Here is a 16,488-nt window from a genome sequence, read left to right as displayed (position 1 = left end):
AAAAGAAACAGGCTTCCATACAGAAGTTGAGCAACAACATGTCAAAAAAAAAAAAAAAAAAAAAAAAAGATTTTTAAAAATTTGATTTCTATCCAAGTACCCTGAGTTAAAAGGTGTCCACAGACTCCGCACACATGAAACGTGTTATAAAAAAAAACAAAAAAAACAGAACATACATATAGCAACATGCCCCCTGTCATCAGCGAGTGTTATTTCACGGTCTGTCTGAGACGGTCGGTAGCTTAACAAACCAAATGCCTTTTTATCAGCCACACAGCATTTTCATATGTAGCAAAATGGCATGAGACGATGCACAGCAAATCTTTCCAGGCGAGAGATGTTTAAGGAGCATTGATTCGCTCAAGCCAGCAGCTGTGGCCTCTGACATTGAGAATAGGGTGTTTGCTTGTAATTGCCCCCCGACAGTTACATGCATCAATGAAAACAGCCACTGAAATCTCCCACACAGTCTCGCACACAGTGGAAAAAAATATGCGACATACTGCAAGATATTTGTTGTACGCTTCCATAGATATTGGTTTGTTAAAACAAATGTTCCACCACTGGACATTAACCTAAATTAAATTTTGATAGCAAATATTTTAACATAAAATAAATAAATAAATAAATAAATAAAAAACATTTTGGAATGACAAAAAGGTGACTAAATGATGACAGGATTTTAATTTTTGGGTGAACTATTCCTTTAACTTAACATAATATTAGTTACCTTTAACTATAATAGAAAAGAAACTCTATGAAGTTTCTAACTCATGTGTAAGAAACAAAGGAAAACGTGACTGAAAGTGTGGCATGCCACCAAATCACACCTTGAAGCATGTCGAATGTGTGACGTCTGAATGTGCTGTGATTAATTGAAGAACTGCCACTGATGATTTCACTCTCTCACCAAGCCAAGGAACAAGTGCACCCTGAGGTATTGTAGCTAACAATCCATTATTCAAGGAGGAGGCTGCAGCTCCAAGCTGCAGAAGCACAGTTGACACCAGGAAGCTCTGAGGCCATGCTCAGTTACAATTATAGCTCCTAGCACAGCAAGACTGGAAGAGGTGAGCATGCTTAAAATCACAGACCTGTGAAGTCGAGAAGACTGTGGGAAGCTACAAACAAAGTTACAAGCATTCAACTTATGTTCAAATATTAGTTTACTATAATATTTAGTTCTCATATCCAGGAACATAGCTTTCAGCTGAAAAATGTTTGGACTGATATGTCTATACTTAAGCAGCATCCAAACTTAGAAAGTGATAACATCTGCTTTTGAGGAACATATAGCTAAATGATGAGGTATTCACAATTCATCGCCTCTAAAAAGCGTGAGAACACTTCATCATTATATACTTCAGTGCTCTTGCAGCCTCAAGGAGACACTTTCAGAAAACAGGTTCATCCCCTCAGGGAGAAAAAAAAAGCGCAGATGAGAACGGTTTCTCCTAGACTGCAATGAGATTCAGTAGAGAGCATATTTAACAATTTTTCTTCTCAGGTTTTTCTCAAGACAAAAAAAGATCCAAGTAATCTCCCATGTGTCTCCTCTAGAGATTCAGAAGAGATCTCAGTGTCTTAAACTGTGCTCAGATTTGCCAAGAAACCAAAGTCTGCAATCAAAATTTCAGTATGAACTTAGACATTTCTTCTCAAATTCTTCCAAATTATCTGAGACATCTTATCCACATTGTTTTTTTTTTTAGTTATATATTCGTACTGTGCAAATATATAATCGAAACTGGGACTTCCACAGAGTCTCTCAATCTATATTAGAGCAACTAAGCAATAAGATTTCCCTTCTTCCCTTAGAATGCATGGAATTTCTACATTTGTTCCAGATGGAGGATGAGACTTTTGTTTTTATTGCTAGAGAGTCAGAATGCTGGTCTGAATGTCCACAATCACATTTGAAGCATCTAAAATAGTGTGTACAAGTTAATAAGCTAGTAAACACATATGCCACAGTACCTAAATCTAATTTCATGCCAAAACACAATGATTTTATTTGTAATGATTATTATGAGTGGGATCATGACATCATTGAACGTTATCTTTAAGATGTTATACAGCAGTTGTGTCTACTCTAAATAATGTTGAAATCTAGGTGTTGCGAATCTCACAATGAAAGAAGCAGGCAGGAAACCTGTCCACTCTTACAATGACAGCACATCTGAATCCGAATGGATATGAATTACTCTCATGTCTACTATAGAAGAAAACATTCGCTGTGACTGGAGATCGATAAGAACAAGAAGAAACATCCACTGAGCTCTGGTAAATGGATCTCTAGTCCATCCAGCATGTCAACTGATCAGTCTCCTTCTATTTCTCAAAATACTGATGTAATGTGGCAAGCTATCTTAACAGTGATTCCTTAAAACTAACTAGTAGATATTTTTTATTTTATTTTACTAGGATTTACATTTTAATTACTAGTCATCCATTATATAAGTAATCCATTATTGACTAATATCCCTTTTTTGCAGTTTTTTCTACAGTAACTTCATAAAATAATCATACTGTTTACTTACAGTGACTAGCATCAGTTAGTCACTAATGTCTACTGTATTGCTTGTCATCTCAATACTGACAAGTAACTATTGGTTAACTGGTAACAAACTGCAAGTATTCGTCATTAATTCAATGATGATCTGTGATTCAGATGATCCGCTATTTACAGACTAGTATGTTCAAACCAACAAAATCTCACGGCAGTTCGTAACCGTTTTACGTTTTGCTGAATTGGTGGCTAATTCGTACAATCTGTTTAAACCCCAGTAACGGGTAGGTTTAGGGGTAGGTTTAGGGGTGGGGTTAGGGGTGGTCCTTCATAATGAGATTTGTTTGAAAATCGTACGCTTTTGTATGAATCAAATCGAATTCATATGAAATCGTCACCTCGTAAAATACTTATGATTTCCCATGACATTAGGTTGGTTCAAACTGTTGCTAATACCTGTTCCAGTTTTACATTTAGTTAGGCTGACTTTTTTTCAAGGCACACCTGAACCCATACATAAACATAAAGCTGGAATAGACACTAGTAACTAGGGATAAGAATAAGCAGTCATTAACTAATGATGTAAATAAATTGATTTACTGAGTGATTGATTGATTGAGAAGTATATTAGTATACTAATAAATAAGCATAGTGAATAGTATCTATTAAGTTTATGACTGTTGATGGGATATACTAAGAAATAATTGGTGAAATTGAAAAAAAAAAAAAAAGGATAGCTAGTCTACTGGATTACCTGGATAATCATTAAAATAAATCACAAGAACTGGTAGCATAAATCCGAAACTTGATCGTTTTTAAGGATTAAATGTTAAAAGAGCTTGCCATAGATGTAAAAACCGTGGGAGTATGATCATGAAAGCCGTAGCAGCCTGTCAATGGGATACTGTGTAAATAATGTTTCTCCTACTACCTATTTGACCAATAAAAACAGCATGAGTTATAATGAATGACATTTTTAAATATTCATCTGACTTGTGTTCATATACAGTCACTGCAAACTAATCATGCGTTCTGTGGTTAATTTCAGGGCATGTTTGAGATGCACAGTAAACATTTTGTTTTAAACGTGCCTTTTAAGAGCATTCTGCGATGTGCCAAAATATAACAGTTCTTATTTTGTCTCCCTGTCCTGCAGGAATTGAAAGTTAAACATCATCACTCACAAAATAAAACATGCATCCTGCGCTTTGCCACTCACCTTTGACGAGATGCGGGACAGCGAGGTGCACGCAGAGGGCGATGGAGACGAGCAACGGTCCCATCCTCACCGAACAGCAGCTACGAGTTCCAAGGTTACAAACGTCCAACGGTACCTACGGTTAAAACTTATTTTTTTTCCCACTGAGTTACACGCAATGGTTTTCTACTAAGTATCTCCCTGGACAGGTGTCAGTAAAGTCAGTGTTTTTCTCCTAGGAAGGGTCAGCGGAGATGAAATAAGTGATCCTCTCAGGAGTTTCTCTTGCCCTTCTGCTGCAGTGGCACGCGGCGAGATAACGGAGAGACTCCGCGCGGGTCCCGATCAAACGGTGATTGCGCGCGGCAGACGGTCAGTGTAGCGCTCGAGCAGCGGCGCTGTCTTACTGATAAAGACGAGCCTCGCTCCTCCCCAGCAGCCCTGGAACCTCCAATACACAGAACGAACGGCGAAATCCAAATGGGTGGGACACTGTCAGTGTATTTCAAAAGACGCTCTTTTTGCTCTGATGTAGAACAGGTACAGAGGCTTAACTGTTCTGACCTCCCTTCCGATCACAGACTTATGACACACACACTCTCTTCTCTCTATGTCTGTAGGTGAGATAGTGGGATGGCCCTGTAGAGGGGAGACGAGGGATTGCTGTAACAATTTTTGCTTTAAAGTCTGCGCTATTTGTATCAAACTTTGATATGATCGTCCCATATTTATCTGTTACAAACTAAAATAAAGTACAGAGAGTGCACCGCCGGCGCTACAACCTACCTCACGACCTGAGTGAGTTTAAAACAGTTGAAATCATTTTAATGCATTAATTACTGTTATTATGGCATGCCCCATCACACTAATCCAAACATTTCATTTAAAAAAAAAAAGTTCAGTTTCAAAATGTGAAGGGTAAACAAATAGTAAACATTTTAATCCAAGGCAGAAAATAAAACTAAAACAAATATAGCCACTCAAAGGATTGGAATAAAAAATAAATTAATAATAATAATAATAATAATAATAATAAAATCTAATCAGATTTTAAGCACTTATACGCTTGCCGACTTCGTATTACAGAGAAAACTGGGTATCATAAACTAAATTAATAAGGATCGCACATTACAAACTTACAAGTTTTTTTCAGAAAACAACAAACTCACGCAGAAACGTGTGCCTTGTTGTTAAATGTAAACGGCCTATGTGTTCTAAAAGGCTCAGAATGTTTGCTGTCATCAAGTTATAGAATATTACACCGCTGCAACAGTGTCTCAAACGGCGTTTTAAAATGAAAACGATCCTCATCTACACAGGTGTTTTCACAGCGTTTCAGAAACGATCTCCGTCTACACTACACAGCCGAAAATGCATGTCACATGACTGTACATGCACACTGGGCATGCGTGTACAAGTGTAAACAGTTGCCTCTTGCGCATGTAAGCAGCTGCAGTATTAACCCTTAAATGCATGAATGTTTCGCCAATCATTCTTACATATTCGGGTCTTTAGCGACCCGGATCGATCTCTTCCTGTCGCGATAATATAAAACTCCTCTGATATTAGAGTAACAATTACAGAAGAATAAAATAAAGCATATTTTGTTACCTTCTGGAGCTTGGAAGGTTTCATTTTGAGCAGATGTTTTATGCCATCATCACTGTCCTCGTCAGAGCTCATTTCCCAGTAGGCTACATTCAGCAGATAGTTTTGAGATTATGTTTGAGATGGCGAATATGAGCCTATTCGCGATCTCAAAAAAAAACTATCATTTTCAACACATCTTCAAAATCAATATTTTGATCGCTAACAGCTTCACCAGATCCATCAAATGACAGTGACAGTCATGTTTGATTGCGTTCAGTCATTGCTCTGCAGTAAATCGCCAAGCCATTTCACGTTTTGCTAATGATTCTTTCGTTTTCTGTTTGAATGAAATGTCTCTTCATCATTGTGTATCAGAAATTGCCACCTTGTGGAATAAAGGTGAATTGCACTTATTCCGTCATCAAAGATTAAATTATTGTTGTGCAGAAAAAAAATATACTTACACTGATACACACCTGGGGTCGTTAGTGACCCTATACAATTTTTACAAAAAAATGAATGGTAAAACAGGCATTCTTTTATAATTTTATGATTTTTTTTTTTTTCTTGTTATTGTTTATAATGAATTGATTGAGGAATACTAAGAAGGTTGATGTCTAACTTTAAAAAAATGAATGAGGAGGAGGGTAGGTGAATGACGTCCCTGGTCGATAAAGACCCGAGGTATGCATTTAAGGGTTAAAAATATGCTGAGTTTAACTGCACAATGGCTGCTAAAAATGACAACAAAACCAGCAAAGATTGCAGTCTCCATGTTATTGTTTAAACGGTCATCAAGGATACGCACAGCGAACGTGGGCAGCCATTACACGGCCGCCAAGGATACGCAGAGTGAATGTGGGCAGCCACGGCATCGTTTTCAAAAGTCTCCGTTTTGGTACGTTTACACTGAAACGCAACCCCGGCGTTTTCAAACTAAAACGGGCTGTGCAGCGTTTTCAAAAGTCTCCGTTTTCGAGGTTCGAAAACGCGGCGTAGTGTAAACGACAGGCATAACTATAGCAAAACTTATGCGTTTTAAAACAAAAATGCCTTAGGCCCCGTTTACATGTGTTTTCATTTTAAAATGGCGTTTTAAAATGAAAACGATCCTAGTCTACACAGGCGTTTCCACAGCGTTTCAGAAACGATCTTAGTCTACCCTACACGACCGAAAACGCATGTCACATGAACGTTCTAATCGCTGAACACATGCAGGGAGTTTTGGCAGCGGTCTAATGTTATTCAGCCTGAGGGTGGCGCTGTAATGTTGATTGACAGGCTTTTACACACAAGACACACACGTAGAGGACTTTCCAGTGAGGAATAGAAAGTTATGTCTATTCTCAGAAAAAAACATAAAATAAACACAACAGAACTATATGAAGGCTATTCATATGAGCATGTTTAAACTAAAGGATTTATATTTTCATTGATTTGATTTGCTGCCCCACCTAGGAAGAACAGATATGCCAACTAGTTACTGACCTGATGCAGACTAATATGCACATAGCTGAAGCGGATTTATATATCATCTCTGTCTGGAGCAAGGTTTACGTAAGGTAACATGAAAATATGCAGGGCAGTCTCACAACTGCCCCAATGGCTCTCAATTAGAGTGCACTGCAGTATTATTTTCACCACAAATTTACACTGGAAAATTGTGGTGTGCTGTAGAGCTTGGGAGGGCTCAGGCACCCTCTGCCCTGCTTAGTATGCTTGCCAAAGCAATGCACTGAATTTTAATATATCCTGCACTTTACTAATTAAAATAGTCTAGAACATCTGAAAAATCATTTGTTGCTGAATGCTGAACACTTTTACAATTTATTTTTTGAGTCAGTTTATATAAAGGTCTAAAGAATACTGGACGGGTGAGAAACAGCAGGTGGCAGCGAACAGACTTGAAGCAGGAAAGCTTTCACCAGAAAGGGCAGAACAAGATACAACTCAGGTGATTATTCACAGGTAAGTATTTACAAAGTCTTTGGAGTGATGCATTCAACATAACTCAGTTAAGCATTCACAGGTAAAGCTTTTCAAAGTCTTTGGAACGATGCATCAAACAAAACTCAGGTAATTATTCATAGGTAAAGTCTTTTACAGTCTTTGAAACGAAGAGCAGAATGCATTTCCAGTAAGTTTCCACCAGTATTGTTCAAAATCAAGCTAAAACTTGTGTCCTTTCAGAGAATCAAACACCATTACAGGAAACATTCGGCGAGTTTGGTCCTTTGCAGATGAGCATGGTAAGTATCCTTTACAGCATTCAAAACCAGACCCAGATGGATCTTTGTTTCAGCTTTTCTATACACTCCACACACTCCTGTGTTGCCAACTGCTTTCAATTGAAAGTAGCTGAAACTGGTAGCTAAATGTCACTAGATGACATCATAATGGCAAATTCATTGATCTATATAAATATGAATATAGATCAGTTGGCAAAATAAGAATCTAGATAAGGTTTGTCCAAGAAGTTGTTAGATTTGTCCTTAAACTTTTTAAAAAGTCTCAAAAGGGGTGGGAGGTCACTAAATCTAGTGACAAAAAAAAAAAGAAATAAAATTGCTAAATTGGCAACACTGACACACTCTAATAACAAGCATCAGGTGCGGCTCGTTAGAGCTCTGGGAAACGAGAGAGGGCGAATGACGGAACCGAGTCCAGGGTGTGGCTGTGACATTACCCCCACCTCTAGGAGGGGATTCCAGATGCTCCAAAATATTCCCTATAATCCATGGGGGAGTGGAGGGAGGGAGAAACCAGGGAATAACCCCCTGCAAGATGGAGATGAAGATGGGAGGAACCATGAGGAAGACTTGGCAGGAGAAACCAGGGAGCCGACAGACCAAGATGGAGCTGGCCAGGGTGGAGACTCAGGTCCTGGAGGGCAGGGTGGAGCTGCAGTGACAGGAAACCAAGGTGGAGCAGGGTATCAGAGGACTGAGATGAAGGCGGAGTGATCGAGGACCAAGGTGGAGCTGGAGGAAAGGAGGAGCCCAACAGAGCCGAAGGGGTTTAGGGACGAAGCGCAGCTGAAGGCCTGAAAGTCTGTGGCACAGACAAAGCAACGGCTGACCAAGGCAGAGCTGGAGGGACGAGGAAGCCTGGTGGAGCCATAGGAACGATGGTCCCAGGTGGAGCAGAGGGAGTGAGGAGCCATGGTGAAGCTGACTGGTGATCCTACGTGGAGGTACAGGGTCGACCATCCAGGGTTGGGCTGGCACAGACTCAGACTGAGGTGAATCAACATGAGCCGAATAGCTGAAGAGAGGCAGTGCAGGCAAGTCTGGAGGACTGGGCAGACATACAATTCAAGAACGTCCATTTTACTGACATGGCTGAGGATGTGGTAGTGGGAGGCAGAGTGGGAGCATCAACATAGGAGACTTGGAGCTAGAGGAGAATTGACAATGACAGGGATCGGGATTAGGCATAGAAGGAAACCAAGACTTCCAGAGTTTCAGGTGGGAAACACTGAAACTCTCTGATGCAGATGGACTGTGATGATCATTTATTCCTCATCTAGCTCCACCAAGACTCCCACAGGTACGGAAGTACAACACACCTTCTCAGACAGCTTTAGCTCCATGATGACAGACATTAGCTCTTTATGGGCTTGGTGCACATGATCGAGGACATCATGATTGGACTGGAGGGACTGAAGCTGAGTGGCGCTGTCATTGTTGTCCACCTCTCTGACTATATATGCTGAGCCACACAGCCACAGAACACTGTCCAAAAATTGTTCCAGTATCACCCTGGAGTCTCCCACCAGCAACAATGGACTGATGTTGTCATCCATTCCACCCACAAAACAGTTTTTAAGAACCTGGTCATCCCACCTGGTCAGATGGCAACACTCAAAAAACTCCTTCCACATAGTCATTGATTTCCCAGCCATCCTGAAAAATAGTGCACAGCAAAGCTTTGGGTCTAAGGAAAACTACCGCTGGAATCATGATTCAGGGTCTGGCTTTTCTGTAATGATACTAGGGCAAGGTAGTTATTTTGTGAATCCATTTTATTGAAACCAATATATGACAAGCAAGATGACTGGACTGGTGAGAAACAACGGGTGGAAACGCACAGACTTAAAGCAGGAAAGCTTTCACCAGAAAGGGCAGAACAGGATACAACTCAGGTAGTTATTCACAGGTAATCATTCACAAAGTCAAAGGAGTGATGCATTCAATATAACTCAGTTAAGCATTCACAGGTAAGGCTTTTCCTAGTCTTTGGAACGATGCATCAACATAATTCAGGTAAGTATTCACAGGTAAGGCTTTTCCTAGTCTTTGGAATGATGCATCAAACATATCTCAGGTAAGTATTCACAGATAAGATCTCTCACAGTTTTTAAAATGAGGCATCAAACAACTCAGGTTGGTATTCACAGTTAAAGTCTTTCACAGTCTTTGAAACGAAGAACAGAATGTATCTCTAGTAAGTTTACACTGGACGGTTCAGAATCAAACTAAAACAACTTGTGTCCTTTCAGAGAATCAAACGTCATAACAGGAAACATTTGGTGAGTTTGGTCCTTTGCAGATGAGCATGTTAAGTTTCCTTTACAGCTTTCAAAGCCAGACCCAGACTGATCTTTGTTTCAGTTGCTGCCTCCCAATTTGCATACTATCCCTCCTAAATAGTATTCGAAAATAGAATTAGTATGTCCCAAATTGTAGTATGTTGAAATGAGTATTCCAAAGAGACCCCGATTCGGAGTGCAGATCCGTACACACTCTAATGGCTAATATTGCCCATAACCCATTGTGTATTGAGGATGATGAGGATTCGATCAGAACTTCAAACACAAATTAAAAGTGTTAAAAAACTACAAACATGATGAATGTGCGACTCCGACGATTAAGGTTTAGATAAACGGGTTTTGTAATTAATTATCAGTGTCTAACCTGATGAAAAGATATTTATTCAATGTCATCCATGTTATATTTCATCTGCAACAACATTGTGAACTTTTGTTAAGATACGTTTGGTCATTAACTTTTTAATGCATCATTATGCAAACTGCAAACACATTAGGAGAGTTATCAGCATGAAAGACCCACGACTGGCAGCAACGTGCTACTACATTTCTCTCTGAAATGGTAGGAAATTAAATTAAATTGAATGTGGATGATTTTAACTGTGACAAGATGATTGACAGGGCAGTTTAAATGGTGACAGGATGCACGTAACTAAGCGACAGAGCTGTCCGTTAAAGACACAGTTTTGTATGTCCCAAAGCTTGCCTACTATTCTGCTACACACTCAAAAGTATGTACTTTTTCCTCACAAAAACAGTACATACTTTTAGGGTATAGTATAAGTAGGCAAATCGGGGCACAAGCGAGTGTTTATATACGCTCCACACGCTCTAATAATGAGCGTCAGGTGTGGGAGCTCTGGGAAGTGCGAACGGGCAAATGATGGAACCGAGACCAGGGTGTGGCATACTTACTATAGGGTTTGGTTTAGAGTAAGTTGCATATAATTATGCATAATTTACTGCTATTACTATAGTAAGTACATGTAATGTAAAAAGGACACTGTACATTTTTTTTTTCTTCCATACAAAAATGGTCACCAAAACTGTTTGGTTCCCAACATTTTTGAAAAAAATCTTTATGTTTTAGGTTTGGAAAGGCATGAGAATGAAAGAGTTTACATTTCTGGGAGAACTATCCTTCTTATTAAAAATAAGGATATTTCTGGTACATAAACAAATACATTGCTAAAAATAAAATGGGAAAAAAAACTAAGATGTTTATGTGTGTCGGGGCACAGCCGGAGGCAGACAGGTAAGTGTATAACAGGTTGTTTATTTAGAACAGGCACGGAAACTGGCAGACGGAGAATGCAGGTGAGTATTGGCACATGCACTTTAGAACAGTCACTTAGCTGAAGTGGTAATAGAGGTATGTCTCTTTGCAGGAATGGAATCAACGACGGATGGAGAACAGACAAACTAAGATGGGAGAAAGAAGATCCGGATGGCTCGGGTAAGTCGCGGATAAGTAGCCCAGGTATGTGTAATGACATCCATAGACGAGACCAGACAACATGGTGGAGTGAACATGGGACTTAAGTAGTGGTGTGCTGATAAGTGCTAACAATGGTGATGGCTTTCAGGTGCAGGTGATTGATGATGGTGTACCGGTGAGGAACAGAAGGGATGCTGGGAAATGGAGTGCAGGGAAGGTGACTGAGCTGGTGACTGTTACAATGTGTATGTTAGTCTCTCACAACTATGGAAAATGTAAGCGTATAAACTTTCCCGTTCCGTGCAGTCTTTGTTGGTCCATTTGAAGTACACTGGAAAGTGTTACAACCATCCTGTCTACTCAACCAACAGAAAAGATTGTGGTGTTACAACACACTCCGTTCTTCTCTATCCAAATCATTATGCTTTTCATGTAGAAATCTCTATTTTAATGGGTTAAGTGTACTTATTGCGCTTAGTAATTCCATTAATTTTAATGGACACACATCTCTTTGAATATTTGATTCATTGACAGACTGTGGAGTACGTTAATCCCACATTAAAATATAAAACAATTTAAAGCAAACCCGAGCTGTCGATTTATCACACCACTTTATACCCTTCATTAGCCTAAAAAAGAGCAAAATCCTTATGCTGGCTGGTTCAACTGTGGATGATGGAGTTTGGTATGAATATTTATCCGACATGGCCTACAACATTTGACTTCCAGTCCCTGGTGATTTGATATGACGTTTAATTAATTACAGACAATAAAGTGGAGCATCTCCATATACATCACATCAGACACAGCTGGTTACCATCATTCAAAAATTGTAAAACCCTTTCCTAATCCTCTGAGGGGTAGTTTAGAGGCTTAATGCTCTTTCTGTATGTAACACGTGTGAAGAGCAGATCATACCAGGGACACCTCTACAGGTTGTATAAACTATGAATAAGACATGTAAATGCTGAAAGCTGAATATATTTATAGAGCTCTACTGCTGTAATCCTATACAAAACAAAATAACTGTGCCATATGGGCAAGAATGCAGGAATATAAATTATTCAGTTGCAGCAAGGTGTACTATTTATCTTACATCCAAGTACCTCAGGATTCATTACACTTATTCAAAAAATTTCTCTCCTACTGACAAAATCAATATTCAGGGTTTAGTAAGTTAAGCTCAAATCAACAGCACTTGCAGCATCATGTTGATTACCGCAAAAAAGGTTAAAATACTCAGTAATAGGCTACCCATAAATGTTAAAATACCCAGCGTTTTAATGGTATAGAAACAAGATTTACTCATTGTCTACTGCCTGTACATACTGTCACATCCACAAGGCTTATGACTGATATTTTTTATTTAATGCATATGCCATCTTATACCTGCGGAACGCTCATTGTTGTCAATTTTTCAGGGATTTTTTTTTTTTTTTTTAAATCCTTTGAGTCCTCTTCTAGAAGTAGGGGATTTGAGTAGCCTTTTCAATGTTTTTTCTTGCCTTCCATCCATCCTTCAGCAGCATGTTTTTGAATTTTGGCAGTAGTCGCTCTTTTTCCATGTTCATTACTCTGTTCGCTCTTTCAAACCCCACGGCACTAAGAGAGGAGAGGCAGGGAAGACAGAATTAGCGACACTGCATTAATTCACTAGAGAATATTACTTTTGTCTTCCTGAACCTCAGTGGGATACAGCAGTGCAATACCCTCCCAAAAGCCCCTGAGCTCCTTCTTCAAAGGGGCAATGCTCAAAACACCCTGCAAATCATGATCTTTAAAATATACATTTGCATCAGTGTTTCCACAGGCTTGGGAAAGCAGATCCGACAAAGACTCTATTATGTTGCAGTGAGTTTTTTTTTTTTTTTTTTTTTGTTAATGTGCGAGACCATAATAACTGCTCTCTGCCACTGTTCTACGTTCTCCATCTGTTCCTCTGACGCATCGAGCCAAGGAACCCTGTAGAAGTTTTGTGAAGCACTTGGCCTAAATTAAGAGGAATCTGCACTTTCAGTTTTGTCTGTGTTTGAAAGTCATATTTGTTTCATTTTGCTGACTGCTGGTCCCATGCTGCATTTATATTAGTTTGCTGGCTGTCAGACACTGAATCGTTGAATGAAAAATGTTGTTCTACTTTGTCCCCAATAGACGGAGCAGAGGTTATATTATCCCCCATTTAAACAAGCCAAGAAACATAGACTGGAATTCATGTGGTTTTCCTGCTTACAGTAGAGCTACTGGAAACTAGAATTTTATCCAGCCTATTTTATTCCTCAAGCACATAGTGGCAAATGATGCTCTGCAAACCAGCAAATATAAATAAAATAAGAATATTATATTTTTATATACAGTATAGCCTACTGTAAATGTACATTTGAAGACCAGAGAACATGACCTGACATGAACACAGTGATAATGTTCCAGTATTACTCTCATCCTGTTTGTTCTAGTTCTTTGCTGCCTATGATATGTATTTTTTTATTCTTTTTTCGTCATTTTGCTCTCTGCAGCGAACATCTGACGGCCATTATTTTGAGTAACATTTGCTAGCTAACAAACAACACAATTACATAGCTATTTTCCATGACAGAGTAATGCATTGTTTGATGTTGTAGGATTCTTAACTAGCCATTTATTTTGTTGTTGAAGTGAAATGCCATACATCCAATCAGACCAGGATCATGTGTACAATTCACTGTATACATACAATTCACCTATACATACAACTCACTGCAGTTTCCAGCTGTAACGAACATTAGTGGCAATAAAAAAACAACATCTTTTATTCCTTTTTACACATATCAGGGCTCAACGCTAAGGATTTTTTCTACTGGCCCGGGCGGGCCAGTGGTTAAAATGTTTACTTGCCCCGCCAAAATTTTCACTTGCACCACAACAAAAAATTTATAAAGTAACAGAAAAGAAAATGGGCCTATAAAATAAGCCAAGTTATTGTTTTCATTGTTTTTGATACATGTAACCTTAATAAATTCGGTTATGACACCAAAAGCTACTAGAATAACTCACTTACGTTTTAAATATTGTTAGATAAATAAACAGCAAGTAATAAAATAGCAATAAATAATCAAATTACGAGTACAATAGAACAAATGAAATAAATATAAATGAAATAAACAATGCTTTCAAGTTTTTCATGTAGGTTTAAACAGGAGATTTTCAGGTACAGAAATTGTAATATCTATAACTATTTAACTATAGATATATAATATAACTATAGATTATAGAGAAATTTATTAATCAGTCAAGAGCAGTTACAGATGCATAAATAATGTTTTTAAATGTTGAAAATATAAAATATTTAAATACTGTTATTTGAAATTATTTTAAAAATGAAAAGACACTTTAAACCCTGAAGTTAAACCCGCCAGTAGGTGGCAGCAAGTCCCTGCTAATGAGCGAGTCATTGAGATTCAATCGGATTCAACCGATTCATTCAAATGGCTGATTCATTCAGGAAGTGTTGCTCAGAGACGCAAAACAATTCTGTGGACTTTGTTTGGAACTATTTTCGTTGGCGAAATAGAGTGAAACAGGCGATTTGGTGTCTAAAATGTAAGTCACTTGATATTAAGTTCTTGTTCATTAAACTGTACACTGTATAAAATCAGTATCACATTTGATATTTGGAGAAAAACGGCGCTGTGTAATATTGGTTAACTATATTAAATTATATAAATATTAAAGATATACTGGGGCATTTTTGCCCCTTTTCTTGAATTCTGGGGGCATTCTAAAGGCATTTTAATAGACTAAATCACGCAGTGAAAGCGTACACTCTAAATATGCACGCGCACTAGTCTAACCTACTAGACTAAGTCATGTAGTGCATGCGTGCGCTCAACGGGTGTGTTTTTGTAAAGTGAGGGACAAACTCGATAATTTCTGATCGTTAAATCAACAATTACGATATCACAGACATAGACGATATATATCGCACACCCCACAGCACTGGCCCGATCGGGCAAGTGACCGTTCCGTCTACTGTCCCGAGCGTCGTTCACACTGGCCCCGGGCCATCGGGCATCCTTATTGTCGAGCCCTGCATATACTGATTACAGGGGTAAATTAACAATTTATAAAGACTTTTTTTTGCACGGTTTCTTGCACTATGTTATGACCTCAAAACACTTTTTTTTGTAAACACATTTTGATAAAAGCATTACATAATCAGCTCCATTTGTATGGCTTTTCTATCGTAGTAAACTTGCTCAGTAGCTCACCTGTTACAGCATTGCACCTGTGATGCGGAGCACTCAAGAACGAGTCCCGTGAAACAATAGGCAGGATAAATAATCACAAAGACTTGAAAAAGTAAGCTATAATTGCATGGATGCTTCAGCAAAGGTGTTTTTATCTCACATCTGCTTTTCTTAACACTATTGGTTAGAATGAGGGTTGGGGTTAGTGTAGGTTGTTTCTGAACTCTCATGATACATACAATAACCACTGTAATAAATCCAGATTCATCTGTTTTGGATAAAACTGAATGCACATGTAGCATTTTACTGAACATTTCACTATGAAAGCGTCACAAATTACAAGAAGCAAAATAATATAATTTTGCATAAATGTTGCCACATGCAAGTTTTTCCAATGATCCTGGGTTGCAAATTAGCCAAATTCAGATATGAACAGCATTGTCTGAAATATAAGAAGATGAATATTGCTCTATTCACCATGCTCTCTTTGAGATGCCACCACTTTATGCTTTAGTTCAACTAAAGATGCAATTACTGTATATACACAACACATTAGTATTTTACTCACAAAGGGATAGTTCAACCAAAATTAAAATTCCGTCATCATTTACTTACTCTCAAGTTGTTCCAAACCTGTCTAAATATCTTTCTTCTGCTGAATACAAAAGAAGATATTTTGTAGAATGTTGGTAATGAAACAGTTGATGGGCCACATTGATTTCCATTGAATTTTTTTAATTTTTTAATTTTATTTATTTATTTATTTTTTGTTCCATACTACCCAGCTAGAAATGTTATTGTTCTAAAAATGTTCTGGGAATGTTTTCAGCGGCAAGTTTTAATTTTTTTCCCAGTATAATATTCTAAAACGTAGGATGACATTCTTTAAAAAAAAATCTAAACATGTTTAGTGATAACATTGTTAGAACATTTTCCCCTGACATTGTTAGTTTTTCTTTGGCTGCTGTAACTGTTTGTTAT

General features: G+C 38.3%; 2 protein-coding genes across 4 annotated transcripts in view; both read right to left on the bottom strand.

Annotated features, from left to right (window-relative positions):
* The window catches only part of edil3a (EGF-like repeats and discoidin I-like domains 3a), a 193,161-nt gene extending 188,849 nt beyond the window's left edge, over window positions 1-4,312 (bottom strand). For 2 of the 3 annotated variants that reach the window (XM_051893455.1, XM_051893457.1), the window contains exon 1: window positions 3,729-4,311. In XM_051893455.1, the coding sequence (XP_051749415.1) occupies window positions 3,729-3,792 (64 nt within the window). In that variant the 5' untranslated portion in view covers window positions 3,793-4,311. Of the gene's footprint in view, window positions 1-3,728 lie in introns of all 3 variants that reach the window. The other variant, XM_051893456.1, reaches the window with a different exon arrangement.
* The window catches only part of poc5 (POC5 centriolar protein homolog (Chlamydomonas)), a 703,663-nt gene that overhangs the window by 607,986 nt on the left and 79,189 nt on the right, over window positions 1-16,488 (bottom strand). The window lies entirely within an intron of this gene.

This window comes from Ctenopharyngodon idella, chromosome 5 (assembly GCF_019924925.1).
Source record: "Ctenopharyngodon idella isolate HZGC_01 chromosome 5, HZGC01, whole genome shotgun sequence".
NCBI classification, from domain to species: Eukaryota; Metazoa; Chordata; class Actinopteri; order Cypriniformes; family Xenocyprididae; genus Ctenopharyngodon; species Ctenopharyngodon idella.
This window is presented reverse-complemented; position numbering and strand designations above follow the sequence as displayed.